Source organism: Peromyscus maniculatus, chromosome 11 (assembly GCF_049852395.1).
Source record: "Peromyscus maniculatus bairdii isolate BWxNUB_F1_BW_parent chromosome 11, HU_Pman_BW_mat_3.1, whole genome shotgun sequence".
Taxonomy (NCBI): Eukaryota; Metazoa; Chordata; class Mammalia; order Rodentia; family Cricetidae; genus Peromyscus; species Peromyscus maniculatus.
Genome location: NC_134862.1, coordinates 10,341,472 through 10,355,000, shown reverse-complemented (window position 1 = coordinate 10,355,000; position 13,529 = coordinate 10,341,472). Strand labels below are relative to the sequence as shown.

The 13,529-nt window shown below is 42.1% G+C and overlaps 1 protein-coding gene across 1 annotated transcript in view; it reads left to right on the top strand.

Moving 5' to 3' along the window:
• LOC102910446 (contactin-associated protein like 5-1) overlaps window positions 1-13,529 on the top strand; it is a 925,656-nt gene that overhangs the window by 763,494 nt on the left and 148,633 nt on the right. The window contains exon 14 of the mRNA XM_076547182.1: window positions 8,342-8,498. Coding sequence (XP_076403297.1) covers window positions 8,342-8,498 — 157 coding nt within the window. The remainder of the gene's footprint in view (window positions 1-8,341; window positions 8,499-13,529) is intronic.

Sequence of the window (13,529 nt, the reverse complement as noted above, 5' to 3'; positions counted from 1 at the left end):
AAATTTCAGTTTTACTCAATTATTGAAAAAAAATAGCCAAACGAATGGAAACACATGAACTATGAACCAAAGACTGAGGGGCCCCCAGCTGAATCAGGCCCTCTGAATAGGTGAGACAGTTGATTGGCTTGATCTGTTTGGGAGGCAACTAGGCAGTGGGACCGAGTCCTGTGCTAATTGCATGAGTTGGCTGTTTGAAACCTAGAGCTTATGCAGGGACGCTTGGCTCAGTCTGAGAGGAGGGGACTGGACCTGCCTGGACTGAGTCTACCAGGTTGATCTCAGTCCTAGGGGGAGGCTTTGCCCTGGAGGAGGTGGGAATGGAGGGTTGGCTGGGGGGAAGGGGAGGGGATGGGAGGGGGGAGAACAGGGGAACCTGTGGCTGATATGTAGAACTGAATGGTATTGTAAAATAAAATAAAAGGAAGAAAAAAATAGAACAAAATAATAATAATACCCGAGAAACCCCACAAAGGTGGTCGTGAGGATCTGAACTAGTTTCTTCCTTTGATCTTGATTTCGCTCCAGCTGCTGATTTCACCTCTGCCTGCATCTTTGTTACTCATGCAGAATGGGGATTAAAGCATTTGCCTTTAACATGTTTTGAATTTTGAATGAAGTAAGGCCCAGCATTGCAGGAAACTGCCTGGAGCATTTTATGTGCTCAGAATGGGCAAGAGTTCACCATAAATGCACTCCTGGGCTTTGGCTCTTTTATTTTAAGCAAGCCACAGTCTCTGGTGGTACACAGGCGTCAGCTATTTTGGTTGTCCAGCTCTTTTGTCATTTGTTACATCTTATTGTATCACTCAGCACAGGTTGACTTATGTCGTCATCACTATACCTCATGGCTGACTCTGTGTCTTGGCTCAGTGAAGGTTTCTCCCTTCGCACATCACACTTTGACACAGATTTTAGAGCCCTACTGAATTTTGTATTTGTAAACTAGAACTTCAAAGTGTGTCATATCAGATATCTTGGGGTAAATGCTGGGGAGATGCGGGATGGCTCAGTGGGTAAAGAGTTTGCCACACAAGTAAAAACCTGAGGTGTGAGCTTGAAACCCATGTGAAGACGCTCACAGTAGCACATGTGCATTAGCCAACTGCTCTTGTAGCAGGACAGGAAGCAGCAATGGGAGAATTTCTAGACAGGGAATCCTGTCGCCTGCAAGATATAAGGCAAGGATGGATATTGAAGGTTGTCTTCTGACCTCCACATGTATGGCAGGCACACACCCTCACTACCACACACACACACACACATATATATACACACACAACGCCACATGCTTATCCACAAAGATTAAACAATACATATATACATACATACATACATACATACATACATACAGATAACTTGTATGGTAAATGAAAGATTTTATTTCCATGCTAAATTCTCCTATATTATCAGTTTCCAGAAATTTATCAAAATGTCCCCAATGGGCAATTATCATATGTGAGTTTCACAGTTTTCAATGTTTTTGGCTCATTGAAAAGTTTATGAGTCTATGAGAAGATGGGTGGACAGGACCACACCTACACCTTCGAGAGGCTTGATGGCCAGGACCTGGAGGCCAGCTCCTGCCGTATTTACCATGTGACTTTGAACATAAAATTTCATCTTTTGAGTTCTTCAGCACCATTCTTCAGAAAAAAAGGAAAATTCTTAAAAAATTAGTGTTTTTTCTCATAAAATTGTAATGCAAATAGAATAATTTTAGTGTAGTCTTTGCTGCCCCTTTCCATCCATGTGCTGTGCTCTAGAGAGCCAGAGCTGGTCCGACTTTAAATGACCCCATCACAGAGCTGGTTATCATTTGTTTGGAGCTGTGTGTCATTAATCTTTTCTGTTCCCCCTCTCCCTTTTGGACTCATTTCAGCTGAACAAGCAGGAAAGGGAACAATGAACAACATTATGGAAATGTTAATTCCTGCTGTGGCTGAGTAGCTCTTAATCACACTATTAAGTGTATTCTCTGATTTAATCATCCTGGCCGACAAGCAGGAAGACCAGGATGGACATTGATGAATGTCTGTCATTATCTTCTGATATGGATGAGGTTGTTTTCTCTCTAACTAAATGTTAGTTGTTTCTTTTTTCCTCAGAAATGATAGGCTGTATATAAAGAAAGGGTGTATAAAATGCCTGTGTGTGTGTGTGTGCAGTGTGTGTGTGTGTGTGTGTGTGTGTGTGTGTGTACATGTGTAGGGAGCATGTGATCACAGAGGCTAATGTTGACTATTTTCCTCAGCTACTCTCCTCTCCACTAATTTTTTGGTGACAAGATCTGTCAGAGCTCACTGATTCAGGTAGTGTAGCCAGCAGGTGGGCACTGGAGACTGGCTCTGACTGTCCCGTGCAAAGACCACAGACATATCATCTGCCCTGGCTTTTGATGAGCAAGTCCTCAACAAAATATTTTGCTGATTGTGCCATATCTCCAGCCCTACTGTGTATCTATCTCTTCTGCTACACCATTGTTCCACTGAATTGCATTTTGTTCACACAGTACAAGTAATTATGTGGACTTAGGACTGCACTGGCCTCGGCTCTCCCTCATATTTTCTACCCTCACGCCCTCCAGCTGTAGTCAGTGACAGACAATGTTTACTGCATGTAGAGTCTTGTTTTCCTAAAGACACTGCAGTACATCAGATCCCTTTTCTGGGGGTGGGGGCTCCTAACCTGCACAAGTGCTTCCCTCCCCAGGACAGTGTTGGTGGAAGTCCTTAACATGTAACCTCTAGGTGAGTGCCACCATTTTCATGAGACATTAGGATTCTTGGGCAAAAGTCAGTGTCTTGCTCTGAGTTGTATTTGGACGCCTATCATACTCAGATTTATATTACTCATTGCTGAAAACAAGCTCTTCTTCCTCTAGAAGTTAAGAGCACCGTCAGGGCACCCAGAGTCTTTTAAAATTTCTATCACTGATACATCACACCCAAGCCTTTATACAACATAGAATTGAGAAACCATTAACATAATGATTATATATAAATTTTATATTATTTTGTGAATAATTCACATTTAATTATTCATATATACTTTATATGTATATATATACACATATGTGTATATGTCTGGCATCCATACATACACACACACACACACACACACACACACACACACACACACGGAGGGGAGGTTTCATTTGTGGATTTGTGGTTTGGATATGAAATGTCCCCCATGGCTTTATGTGTTTCAGCACTTTCTTCCTGGTTCAGAGTGCTTTTTGGGATGTTGTGAGACCTTTATGAGGTGAAGTCTCATAGGAGGAAGTAAGTCACGGAAGTGGTCTTTAGTGTTTGTAGCTCAACCTCGGTTTCCTAGTGTGGATTGAGTGTGGATGAAATGTGAGCATCCACCCTTCCGCTCCTATCACCATGTCTTCTCTGTTATGATGGACTTGAAACTGCGATCTACAATAACCCTTTGTCCCTTAAGTTGACTTTGTCAGAGATTTTTATTTAAATTACAGCAACAAGAATGTATCTAAAACATACATTTAATTTTGTTTCATCCCATGGTTTGATGTCATGGGAAGGAGCACAGTGCTGAACCAGGTTCAAAGTGACTAGTCAGGAGAGTAGTTTCCCCAGCATTCTCAGAACAGCTTCTAAGTGAGCACATGAATGGGAGCCATTAAGACGCAGAGATGAAGAGCTGTGGGTGGAGCTCACTTGACAGAGGGTTTATCTAGCATGCACAGAGCCCTGGGTTCTATCCCCAGCACTTCCTATACTGGGCATAGCATTGAGACAGAAGGTTCAGGAGCTCCAGGTCATCCTTGGTTACAGAGTAAGTTTGAGGTCAGCCTGTGATATATAAGACCCCATCTTAAGAAAAGAAGCAACCCTGGCCACATTCCACCCTGCCCAAGATGGTGTGTTGGGGGAGTTTCCATTAAAGCAATTTTCTAACCTGTGCCTTCCCTGAGCTCTTCATTCTGAGCTGTAGAGGTACGGCCGGGCTGGGCCTGGACTCAATAAATGCCTGTGTCTTGTGAGAAAAAATGAAGACTTGGAGATGAGGAAAGACTGGCCATGTAAATTGAAGAAACTGACAAACACCATGTTTGAAAGGGCTGATAGATGTAGATGTAAAGGTTGCATGGCAGAAAAATAGGACTGGGTTGAAAATCAGATAGACTTTACTCTTCCTTTTGACTTACTCAGTTTACCAGGGTGTAAAGCTGTGACCAGGTACCACATCAAAACAACTAAGCCTCGGGGGACATCATGGAAGATGGAATGGAAAGTTTGTGAGAGCCAGAAGGTCAGGAATATGGCTGTGAAACTGTTTCTCCTAGAAATGACAGGAAAGCTACAGCCATGATACATCAGCAATGGGGCTGCTCAAGGCCTGGATAATGATAATACCAAAATACATGCTAATGTGGAAGGGCGAAAGCTGTTGGGGACCCACTGCTGGACAAGGAACTACAGGCAACTAATGACTGCTGGGAGAGGGAGTTAGTTTTCCTAGGGATGAGCCCCAGATTGGCTTTCCAATATTGAGTGGTCAGCCTAGAAATCATAAGCAAACAAGCAACAATAAATGGACTCAGCAGGCTGTACATAAGTAATTAATGCACATATATTTAATAAAAATAATGAGACTAGCAATGTAAAAGGGAAGAATTGGAGGAATGGGACATAGGAGGAGAGAGAGAAAGTAAAGGGAAGTGAGGAAATGATGTAATTATATCTTAATTAAAATAAAAAAATACGAGAAAGAGAAAACCAATTCTCTGAAGAATATGAGAAAAAACAAAATAAAATGAATTAAAGCACTGATAACGGTGGCAGCGACTCGGCACAGCAAGTCTCTGAACTCCAGAGCTCCTTAGCTCCTTGCTCCCGTGAGCTCCCCGCACTGCTCCCGGGAGCTCCCCGCACTGCTCCCGGGAGCTCCCCGCACTGCTCCCCTGAGCTCCCCGCACTGCTCCCGTGAGCTCCCCGCACTGCTCCCGTGAGCTCCCTGCACTGCTCCCGTGAGCTCCCCGCACTGCTCCCGTGAGCTCCCGTGAGCTCCCCGCACTGCTCCCGTGAGCTCCCCGCACTGCTCCCGTGAGCTCCCCGCACTGCTCCCGTGAGCTCCCCGCACTGCTCCCGTGAGCTCCCCGCACTGCTCCCGTGAGCTCCCCGCACTGCTCCCGTGAGCTCCCCGCACTGCTCCCGGGAGCTCCCCGCACTGCTCCTGGGAGCTGACACAGCTAAACTGTCCGGGCTCCCGTGCAGACATCACCGAGAGGCTGTATGTTTACAGCCTTTTACACTTGAACAATTCAAAATTCAAGAGAATCTTCAATTTGAATTCTGTTCATTAAACCCTAATTGTGAGAAGAGGCTGGTCCATGACTTCATGTGGATTTCTTGCATCAGGAAAACCATAATTGATCCAAGACTGCACAAAATAGGCCCACACCTAATTATTCTATTCAATGGATTGTTTTCAGGAGGGGGAGGTGGCACCATGGGTTAAGTGTTTGTTTCCAAATTATGAGGACCTGAGTTACAATACTCAGAACTCACATTAACAACAAAGAAAAATAAGAAGCCAGATGTGGTGGTGTAAATGCTGGGTATGCCCATGGATATCTGCAGACCCAGTGCTGGGGAAACAGACAAGAGGATCCTTGGAGCCTCCTGGTCAACTGCTCTTGCTTAATTGATGTATTTCAGATTCAAGGGGAGATCCTTTCTCAAAATATAAAGTTAAGCACAATTGAGGAAGACTCTGGACACTCATCTCTGGCCTCCACCTGCCCACACATGAATGTACATACAAGTGCACACATACGTTTTCTTCTCTCCTTAAGCCAATCCTCTGTAAATAGCATATTAACACTCATCGAGGGAGCCTTAGGAGCAGCACGGTGCATCTTACTGACTACTAAAGCTTCTGAACTTGGTCTTCTGCAGTGTTTGGAGTGCAAATTCAATATTGTCCTTTAGCAGTTCATGAAGAAGTGGCTATGGGCTAATATTCCTCTCCCTTCTCTCATCTTCCTATCCTCTTTCCCTTCTTTTTCTTGTCCCTCCTCTTTCTTTGCCCTCTTTTCCTATCTTCTTCCTACTTCTCTCTCTCTGTCTCTCTGTCTCTCTTTCTCTCTGTCTCTGTCTCTGTCTCTCTCTCTCTTTCTCTCACACACACATGCATGCACACAGACACACACACACAGACACACAGACACACACAGACACACACACACACACACACACACGGATCTCAAGGACCCTATTTCTTTTGTGTAAATGTGTACATGCACATACACTTGCATGTGAAGGTCAGAGAACAACACTGGGTGTTATTCCTAGGTACCTGCCACCATGCTTTCCCTCTCACTGGACTTGAACTCTCAGCAGTCTAGGCTATTTGGCCATGGAGCCCGGATATCCATCTGTCTCCACCTCCCCAACACTAGGGTCACAAGGGAGCACAACTGTGTCTGGACTTTTCTTCATTTTTTTGTCATGTAGATTCTGGGGGTCCAGTTCAGGTCCTTAGCCCACAAGGCCAGCACTTGTACTTCTGAGGTGTCTCCCCAGCCTGAATTTGTACTTTTATATATATTTTCCTGTTAGCAATGTAAACTCAGAGGCATGCTTTGTTTGTTTCTTTGCTTTAGTTTTCTGGGTTTGTCTTTCTGGGTCTGGGTTACCTCACTCAGGATGGCTTCTTGCACTCTAAGAAAGCAGAGCACTCTGTGCCCATTGAACAACATCCCCAGCCTCAGGAGTAAAATTTTACAACTCAGAAATGAGTAAAAGAGCCTGTAATTGTTGTTGCTGTTGTTGTTTTAAATTTTAAGTATCTGGCATTTGCCAAACAAAAAGAAGACAGCTAATGGAAGTTAGGTTTGGTTTCTTCAGCTGATGCTGTCTAGGGCCTCCATATCTGTGCCTGCTCTTGTTTAGGACACACTGTCATTTTCTGAATGGTAGCTACCAGCTACTGTGGTATTCCCAATCATTAAAGACAACAGCAAGATAATAATAAAATCAGGAGCCTGAGCTAGGGTTTTCTTATTTTGTGTGTTTGATTTTGATGGTTTTGTTTTGTTTTGTTTTCTCCTCAGTGAATCATAATTCACTGAAGATCCAGGATGTGGTCTTCACAGGCTCTTTTCCCTTAAGTCTATGAACTTGAAAGTTAATGACTTCTCTTAGTCAGAGCACGAGATTGGGATTATTTTGCTTCTGCTATTGTTGAAACAACTCAGTGAGTCCGGATCCCTTTCACATGTGCTCATGTTCTGTTTCACCTTAATTTCCACCCTCAAGGATATCTACAAAAAGTCACAGGACTGGCTGATCTTGGTTCTTACTGTGGTGTGTTGGCCTGAGCAGTTTCAAAGGGAAATCATTCCATCCACATATATATGGAGGTGTGTGTGTGTGTGTGTGTGTGTGTGTGTGTGTGTGTGTGTGTGTGAGGGGGGGTTGCTTAAAAGCTGATTCAAAATTTAGAAAGAAGCCTGAGAGAGTAATGTTGGTGATCAAGGTGATGCTGGGGAACAGAGGTAGGAAAATGACACACAGGAGCTGAACGAGAACATACAGCTAATGATTCTAGTTTGGACTCCATGGGAGGTTTTTTTTTTTTGTTTTGTTTTTTTCATTTTCATGATGGATATGTGAATTCATCTGTATATTAAAGTAGACCATCTTGGCATTCAAAAGGTATCCCAATATGTTATTTCTTTGAGGTAGTGCTTGTAAAAGTTCAGTTTTCTTTTTAATTCCACTGACTGCTGGTGCAATAGCACTCAGCTATGACCAGTCACTGAAAACACATGTGGCACTGGCCCATTTAAAGTGACTTTTTAAAAACTTTTTTACTAAGGAAGGGGTTTTGTATGCTGAAAATTTCCTTTGATTTTGCCTAAAACTATGTCAAATCATTCTATTATGCATTATCTAAACTGTAAAACATAGTTTTAAATGTTTTTAAGCTGATATAACCAACTCAGTTGTAATATTGTCTAGTTTGTTATCAATTTGAGTTTATTTCCCTGACTCTTAATGCTGTCATTCATTCATCCGTGTTTAACTATGTTCTTTTAATAAAAATATTTTTATACATTCATAACTGTATGTGTGCATAAGTGTATATATATTAAAACATACAGAGAAATGAGAGAGATAAAGGAGAAAAGAGAAAATGGAAGCCATAAAGTAAAAATCAGAGGGTAGGGGAGACCATACATGTATATATACACACACACACACACACACACACACACACACACACACACACACACACACTACTGTGAGCTCCTCTGTACTCTTTCAGCTCTTACTCCTGACTTATGAAACATTTTGTCTTTCAGATGGAGCCCCATTCACCTGGTGGATTGGGAGAGCCAATGAAAGGCACCCTTACTGGGGCGGTTCTGTTCCTGGCGTCCAGCAGTGTGGGTGTGGCCTAGAGGAGAGCTGCCTGGACGTTCACCACTTTTGCAATTGTGATGCAGACACAGATGATTGGTAAGGAAAGTTTTGGGTTTCCTACAGCAGTGGGAGATGTCTGATGCACAGAATTGCCACTAAGAGAGAATGATGCACATAACAAAAGCAATGAGAATTAGGAGTGCATTAAAGAAAAAAAAAATTAAAGGCCTGGGGCCTTAGAGATGGCTCAGCAATTAAGAGCAATGACTGCTCCTCCAAAGGACCTGGATTTGTGTCCCAGCACCCATATGTTGGCTGACAACTATATTTAATTCCAAATGATTTGATGCTTGCTTCTGGCCTCTGTAAGCTCTGCACACACAGGGCGCACATGTATAAGAACAAGACACTCATATACAAAAAATAGAAATAAAAATGTAAAAGCCTGCCCTTGTACATTCAGGACTAACACTAAGGTTTGTGCCAACATTTTGTATTCAGAACTTTCCACTCTAAGCAAGGAATGCAATGTAATATGTAATTTGCTATTTAGTTTTTCTTTTTTCTTCACTCTCCACGTGTGCATGTGCTTGTGGGTGTGCATGTGCGTGTGCGTGTGTGTGTGCAGATGCTCTTGCATGTGTGTGTGTGTGTGTGTGTGTGTGTGTGTGTGTGTGTGTGTGTGTGTGTGTATGTGTTTCTGCCTGTGTGTGGAAGTCAGAAAACAACTTCCACTGTTACTACCCACCTTGATTTTTTGAAAGTATCTCTCACTGGCCCAGAACTAGCCAAGTAGTCTTGGTTGGCTGGAAATGCCTGCCTCTGCCTCCTAGTTCTGGGATTACAGCCCTTATATACCAGGCCTTTAAATGTGGGTTCTGAAGATTAATTCAGGTCCTCCCACTTTAGGGCCAGCACTTTACCACCAAACCATCTCCCCAGATCTTGAGTTAGCTTTTGAAATACACACATGTTAGGGAAGGGCCTGGAGAGAAAGATTTTTAATTATATTGATGATTTTTCTTTCTTTCAGTGATGTTTACTGCATTTTCCACCGTTGTTAAAGTGACCTTCAACATCAAATTAATGTTTTTTATTTTACTTATAGATTTTGACTTAGTGATCATATAATTCTCACAATAATCATGATATTCCATAAGAATGTGTGCCTTGAGGTTGACAAATGTCAGGTACAGAAGAGTTAAATGACTGTCTAATGTTATACACCTCTGTCAAATTCAAACCCAAGTCCATTAAACACTGCATGTCTAGTGCCCTCCTACATCAGCTCAGTCATGCGAGGTGATGTCTAAGTTCTCATCTCCAATCTCCAGCAAGCCATTCAGTTTTCACTTTACAGTTATGTAAATGTGCATAGAGCATGTCCACTTTTGAGTCTGGGCTGAATTATAGGCAGTCCTTGATTTTTAATGTTTGCAGTATTTTTCTCTCTCCTCATCAAATGCTTCTCAATTATCACTGAGGATTCCTGTGATGGTTCTCTCAGACCAGTTACAATTCCCTTTGCATAATGTATTATCTTTCATTGTTGAAATTGTTAGTGGTAAGGACCAGACCAGTGAAATTTGAGGTCTAATCAAAACCTTGTTTCAGACCAGTAAGCTACGGTTGGGGATCTGGCTCCCTCAGTAAAGTGTCTGCCACACAAGCATGGCATCCTTAATTAAATCCTCAGCCCCCTCATAACTAAGTTATTTACACATCTGGGCATGGTGGCATCGTCTTAAATTCACAGTACTGGCAAGGTGGGGGCAGGAATGTCCTTGGAGCACATTGGGGTGATTCCAGGTAAGAGATCATCCAAAAAAGAAACAAATAACTAACTAACTAAACAAAATAGATAGGCAGTACCTGGGGAATGGCAGCCAAATTTGTACCCTGGGCTCCATATGTACAAGTGCTCCTGTATACACACACACACACACACACACACACACACACACACACACACACACACAAATCTCAGAAAAAGAATGAACATTGTCTGCATCTGCTTCTGTACTATATAGACCATGAGTTCAGAATATCACAGAGCTGGTTGGGTACAGTGGTGAATTCCTTTAGATTCCTCCACCACTGCAAACACTTCATGTGGAAAATGTCAGATGAAGTTGACTGCAGGTCAGATGTCAATCTCTTTCTTCTTTGGTCCACCTCTTTACTTTGCAGTGAATTTTATTACAGCATTATAGAGACCTACATATAAATCTTTGTGTCCTGGATGGAGAACAAATCTCTATGAACCACCAGCCTTCAATCTATCTTGTCCTGATGCAGTAGACATTTGATGTAAATTTCAGGGAAACAAATTCAGAACATCTTTGGAGAGGGGATATATTAATTGCTTTACTTTATACATAAAAAAGAAATTTCAGAAAGAAGGTTCTATTTTGGCTCATAGTCTAAGGATGTAATCAGTCATGACAGGGAAGTCATTGTGGCCTGAGCTTGAGGAAGCTGGTGATGTTGTGTTCACAGTCAAGAACCTATTAACAATCAAGAGGAGCAATCAGATTAAGCATCATCTTCAGGTTTAGGAGAGTTGTGTGAAGTTTTTCTTTCCTTTTTCTTTTGGTAGTTGTGTTACAAAATAAACAAAAATAAAAAGAAGTCAACTAAAATCCTCTAATCCCAGGCACTCAGATTCACTCATGAGTTTGAGACGTAAGTCCCTTCCCTGTGTCTGGTATTAGACAGTATTTGCAGATTTATAGGCTCAGAATAAAATGCCTCCACTTTATACTGTACCATTAGAGAAGCTGACACAGGGAGAAAATGCAAGGTGGAAACTGCCATTGGAAATGGAGTGTTTCTTCCTTTGTGTATTTTCCCCAGAGGCTCACTGCCACTGTGTGTCCCTTCTCAGGGTACAATTGTCAGCACTTACTTGATTGCACCTCAACCAATTCTGCACATCCACAATGCACTGGGGATACCAGCTGCACGTCACTCACTGAAGGTGAAGCACTCCTGCACTTTCTCTCTAGAACATTGCACTGGTCATGCCATCCACTTCCATCCCAGCCTCCCTCTCTGCTGACCTGATTATTAGTTCACTGACCTCTGAATCATTTATGAGCTGATTTACCTTCATCACCTATGCTGTGCCTAGAGGGACTTACCAAAACACCTTTTCCCCACTCCTCTTGTGCCAGCACAGTTGTGTGTGTGCAGATGCACATGCACATGTATGCATGAGTGTGTTGAGGACTGAAGTCAATATTCGGTGCTGCTATCCACCTTAGTTTGACCTGAAGCTCCTCTATCTAGCTAGGCCAGCTGGCCAGTGACCCTTAGGGACCTACCTGTCTCTGCTTCTACAGAGGAAAAGGATTATAATCATATACTGCCATCCTAAGTTTAATCTTACCTGTGTTCTGGATATCAAACTCAGATTTTCATGCTTGCACAGCACTCAGTTGACTAATTGACTCATTTTCTCAGCACTTGTGAGACCTTTTAGCACCATGTAGATTAATACATATATCCTATTTATTAATCTACATATATTCTATTTCTTTATGAAATAAGCAACTTCTATTAGGGTTATCAGATTTTTTAGATACAGGTCTTGTTTAAAAGCTATCTTACTTTGCTCTCTAATGCCGTGATGAAATACCCAAGTCAAGTTAGAGAATGAGGAGTTTATTCAGACTTAGAGTTCTAGAGGGATACCTGTGCATCATCATCATGGTAGAAAAGTGTGGCAGCAGGCAGGCTTGGTGACTGAAGCACACAGCTAAAAGCTCACAACTTAAACTGCAAGCAGGGAGCTAGATGAGCAAAGTAGAAATGATGGGAAACTTCGAAACCTAAAATCTTGCCACCAGTGACATACTATGTCCAACAAGTCTACATCTCCTAAACCTACTCAAAGAGCACAAGCAACAGGGAACCAAGCATTCAAATATCTGAGCCTATGGGGATGTTCTATTCAAACCACCACAACCAACCTACTAAAATCAAAGGAAAGGAACTGAAATTTCCTGTTAGGATACATTCTTTTTTTTTTTTTTTTTTTTTTTTTTTTTTTTTTTTTTTTGGTTTTTCGAGACAGGGTTTCTCTGTGTAGCTTTGCGCCTTTCCTGGGACTCACTTGGTAGTCCAGGCTGGCCTCGAACTCACAGAGATCCACCTGGCTCTGCCTCTGGAGTGCTGGGATTAAAGGCATGTGCCACCACCCGGCTTAGGATACATTCTTTACCATGAAAATCCATGCTGAACAACCAATTACAAAATCTAAGGGATAAAAGATCTAGAAGTTCCCATCTTTCTGGTGAATGTTTTTGAGGACACATCATTACAATATTTCATTGAGTTAACTTTCCTAGGATAAAACTTGGATGGAATTGGCTCTTGGATCTGTCCCTAGAACTCAGAGCCAATTCCATCCAAGTTTTACTAAGTGAATCTATGAGTTTACTGAACTTCCTTATACAGCACTGTGAGGGATTACTTATTGAAATATGACTAGAATCCAAACAACTGTATCACCTCAAAATCCTACCCAATTGTGAATGATAACCTCATGGAAACTGCATCCTGGAGGCTCCCCTTATCTGGCCTTCCACATCCTTATATTCCAGTATCTTCCAAGATAACTTTTAAATGAAGTAAGACAGGAAGGAGTAATATCTGGAATCCCATGTGAGAATACTTGACCCACCCACCTCTCCTTGTATTAGAGGATGTCTACAACTCTATAATAGACTTGCCTACCTCTGTATTGTTCTGTTCAATTAGTTGCCATGGCTATGGAGCTAAGAAAATATTCACTCCAAGGACTATCTTATTATTCTCCCAATATCACAGTGTATGTTTTACTACATGCCGTGTTGTTAATTTTAAGTGAATAATTGAATACCACTCTTTGCCAGCCAGCCAAGAAAAAAGCAGAGAAAAGCCAGGTCATAGATTCTCTGTCTCTGAAGCATCCATTGGACAGTGTGGAAAGTGCTCCTTAGTCACAAGTATATTATTATGATACATTTGATAGCAAGGTTAAGAGCTTTGGGTGTAGAAAGAGGGTCAAGAATTCTGGGGAGCTGGATTTCAAAGAAAAGAAGTAGCTAAGGTGGAACAACTACAATAGTGTTACATGAAAAT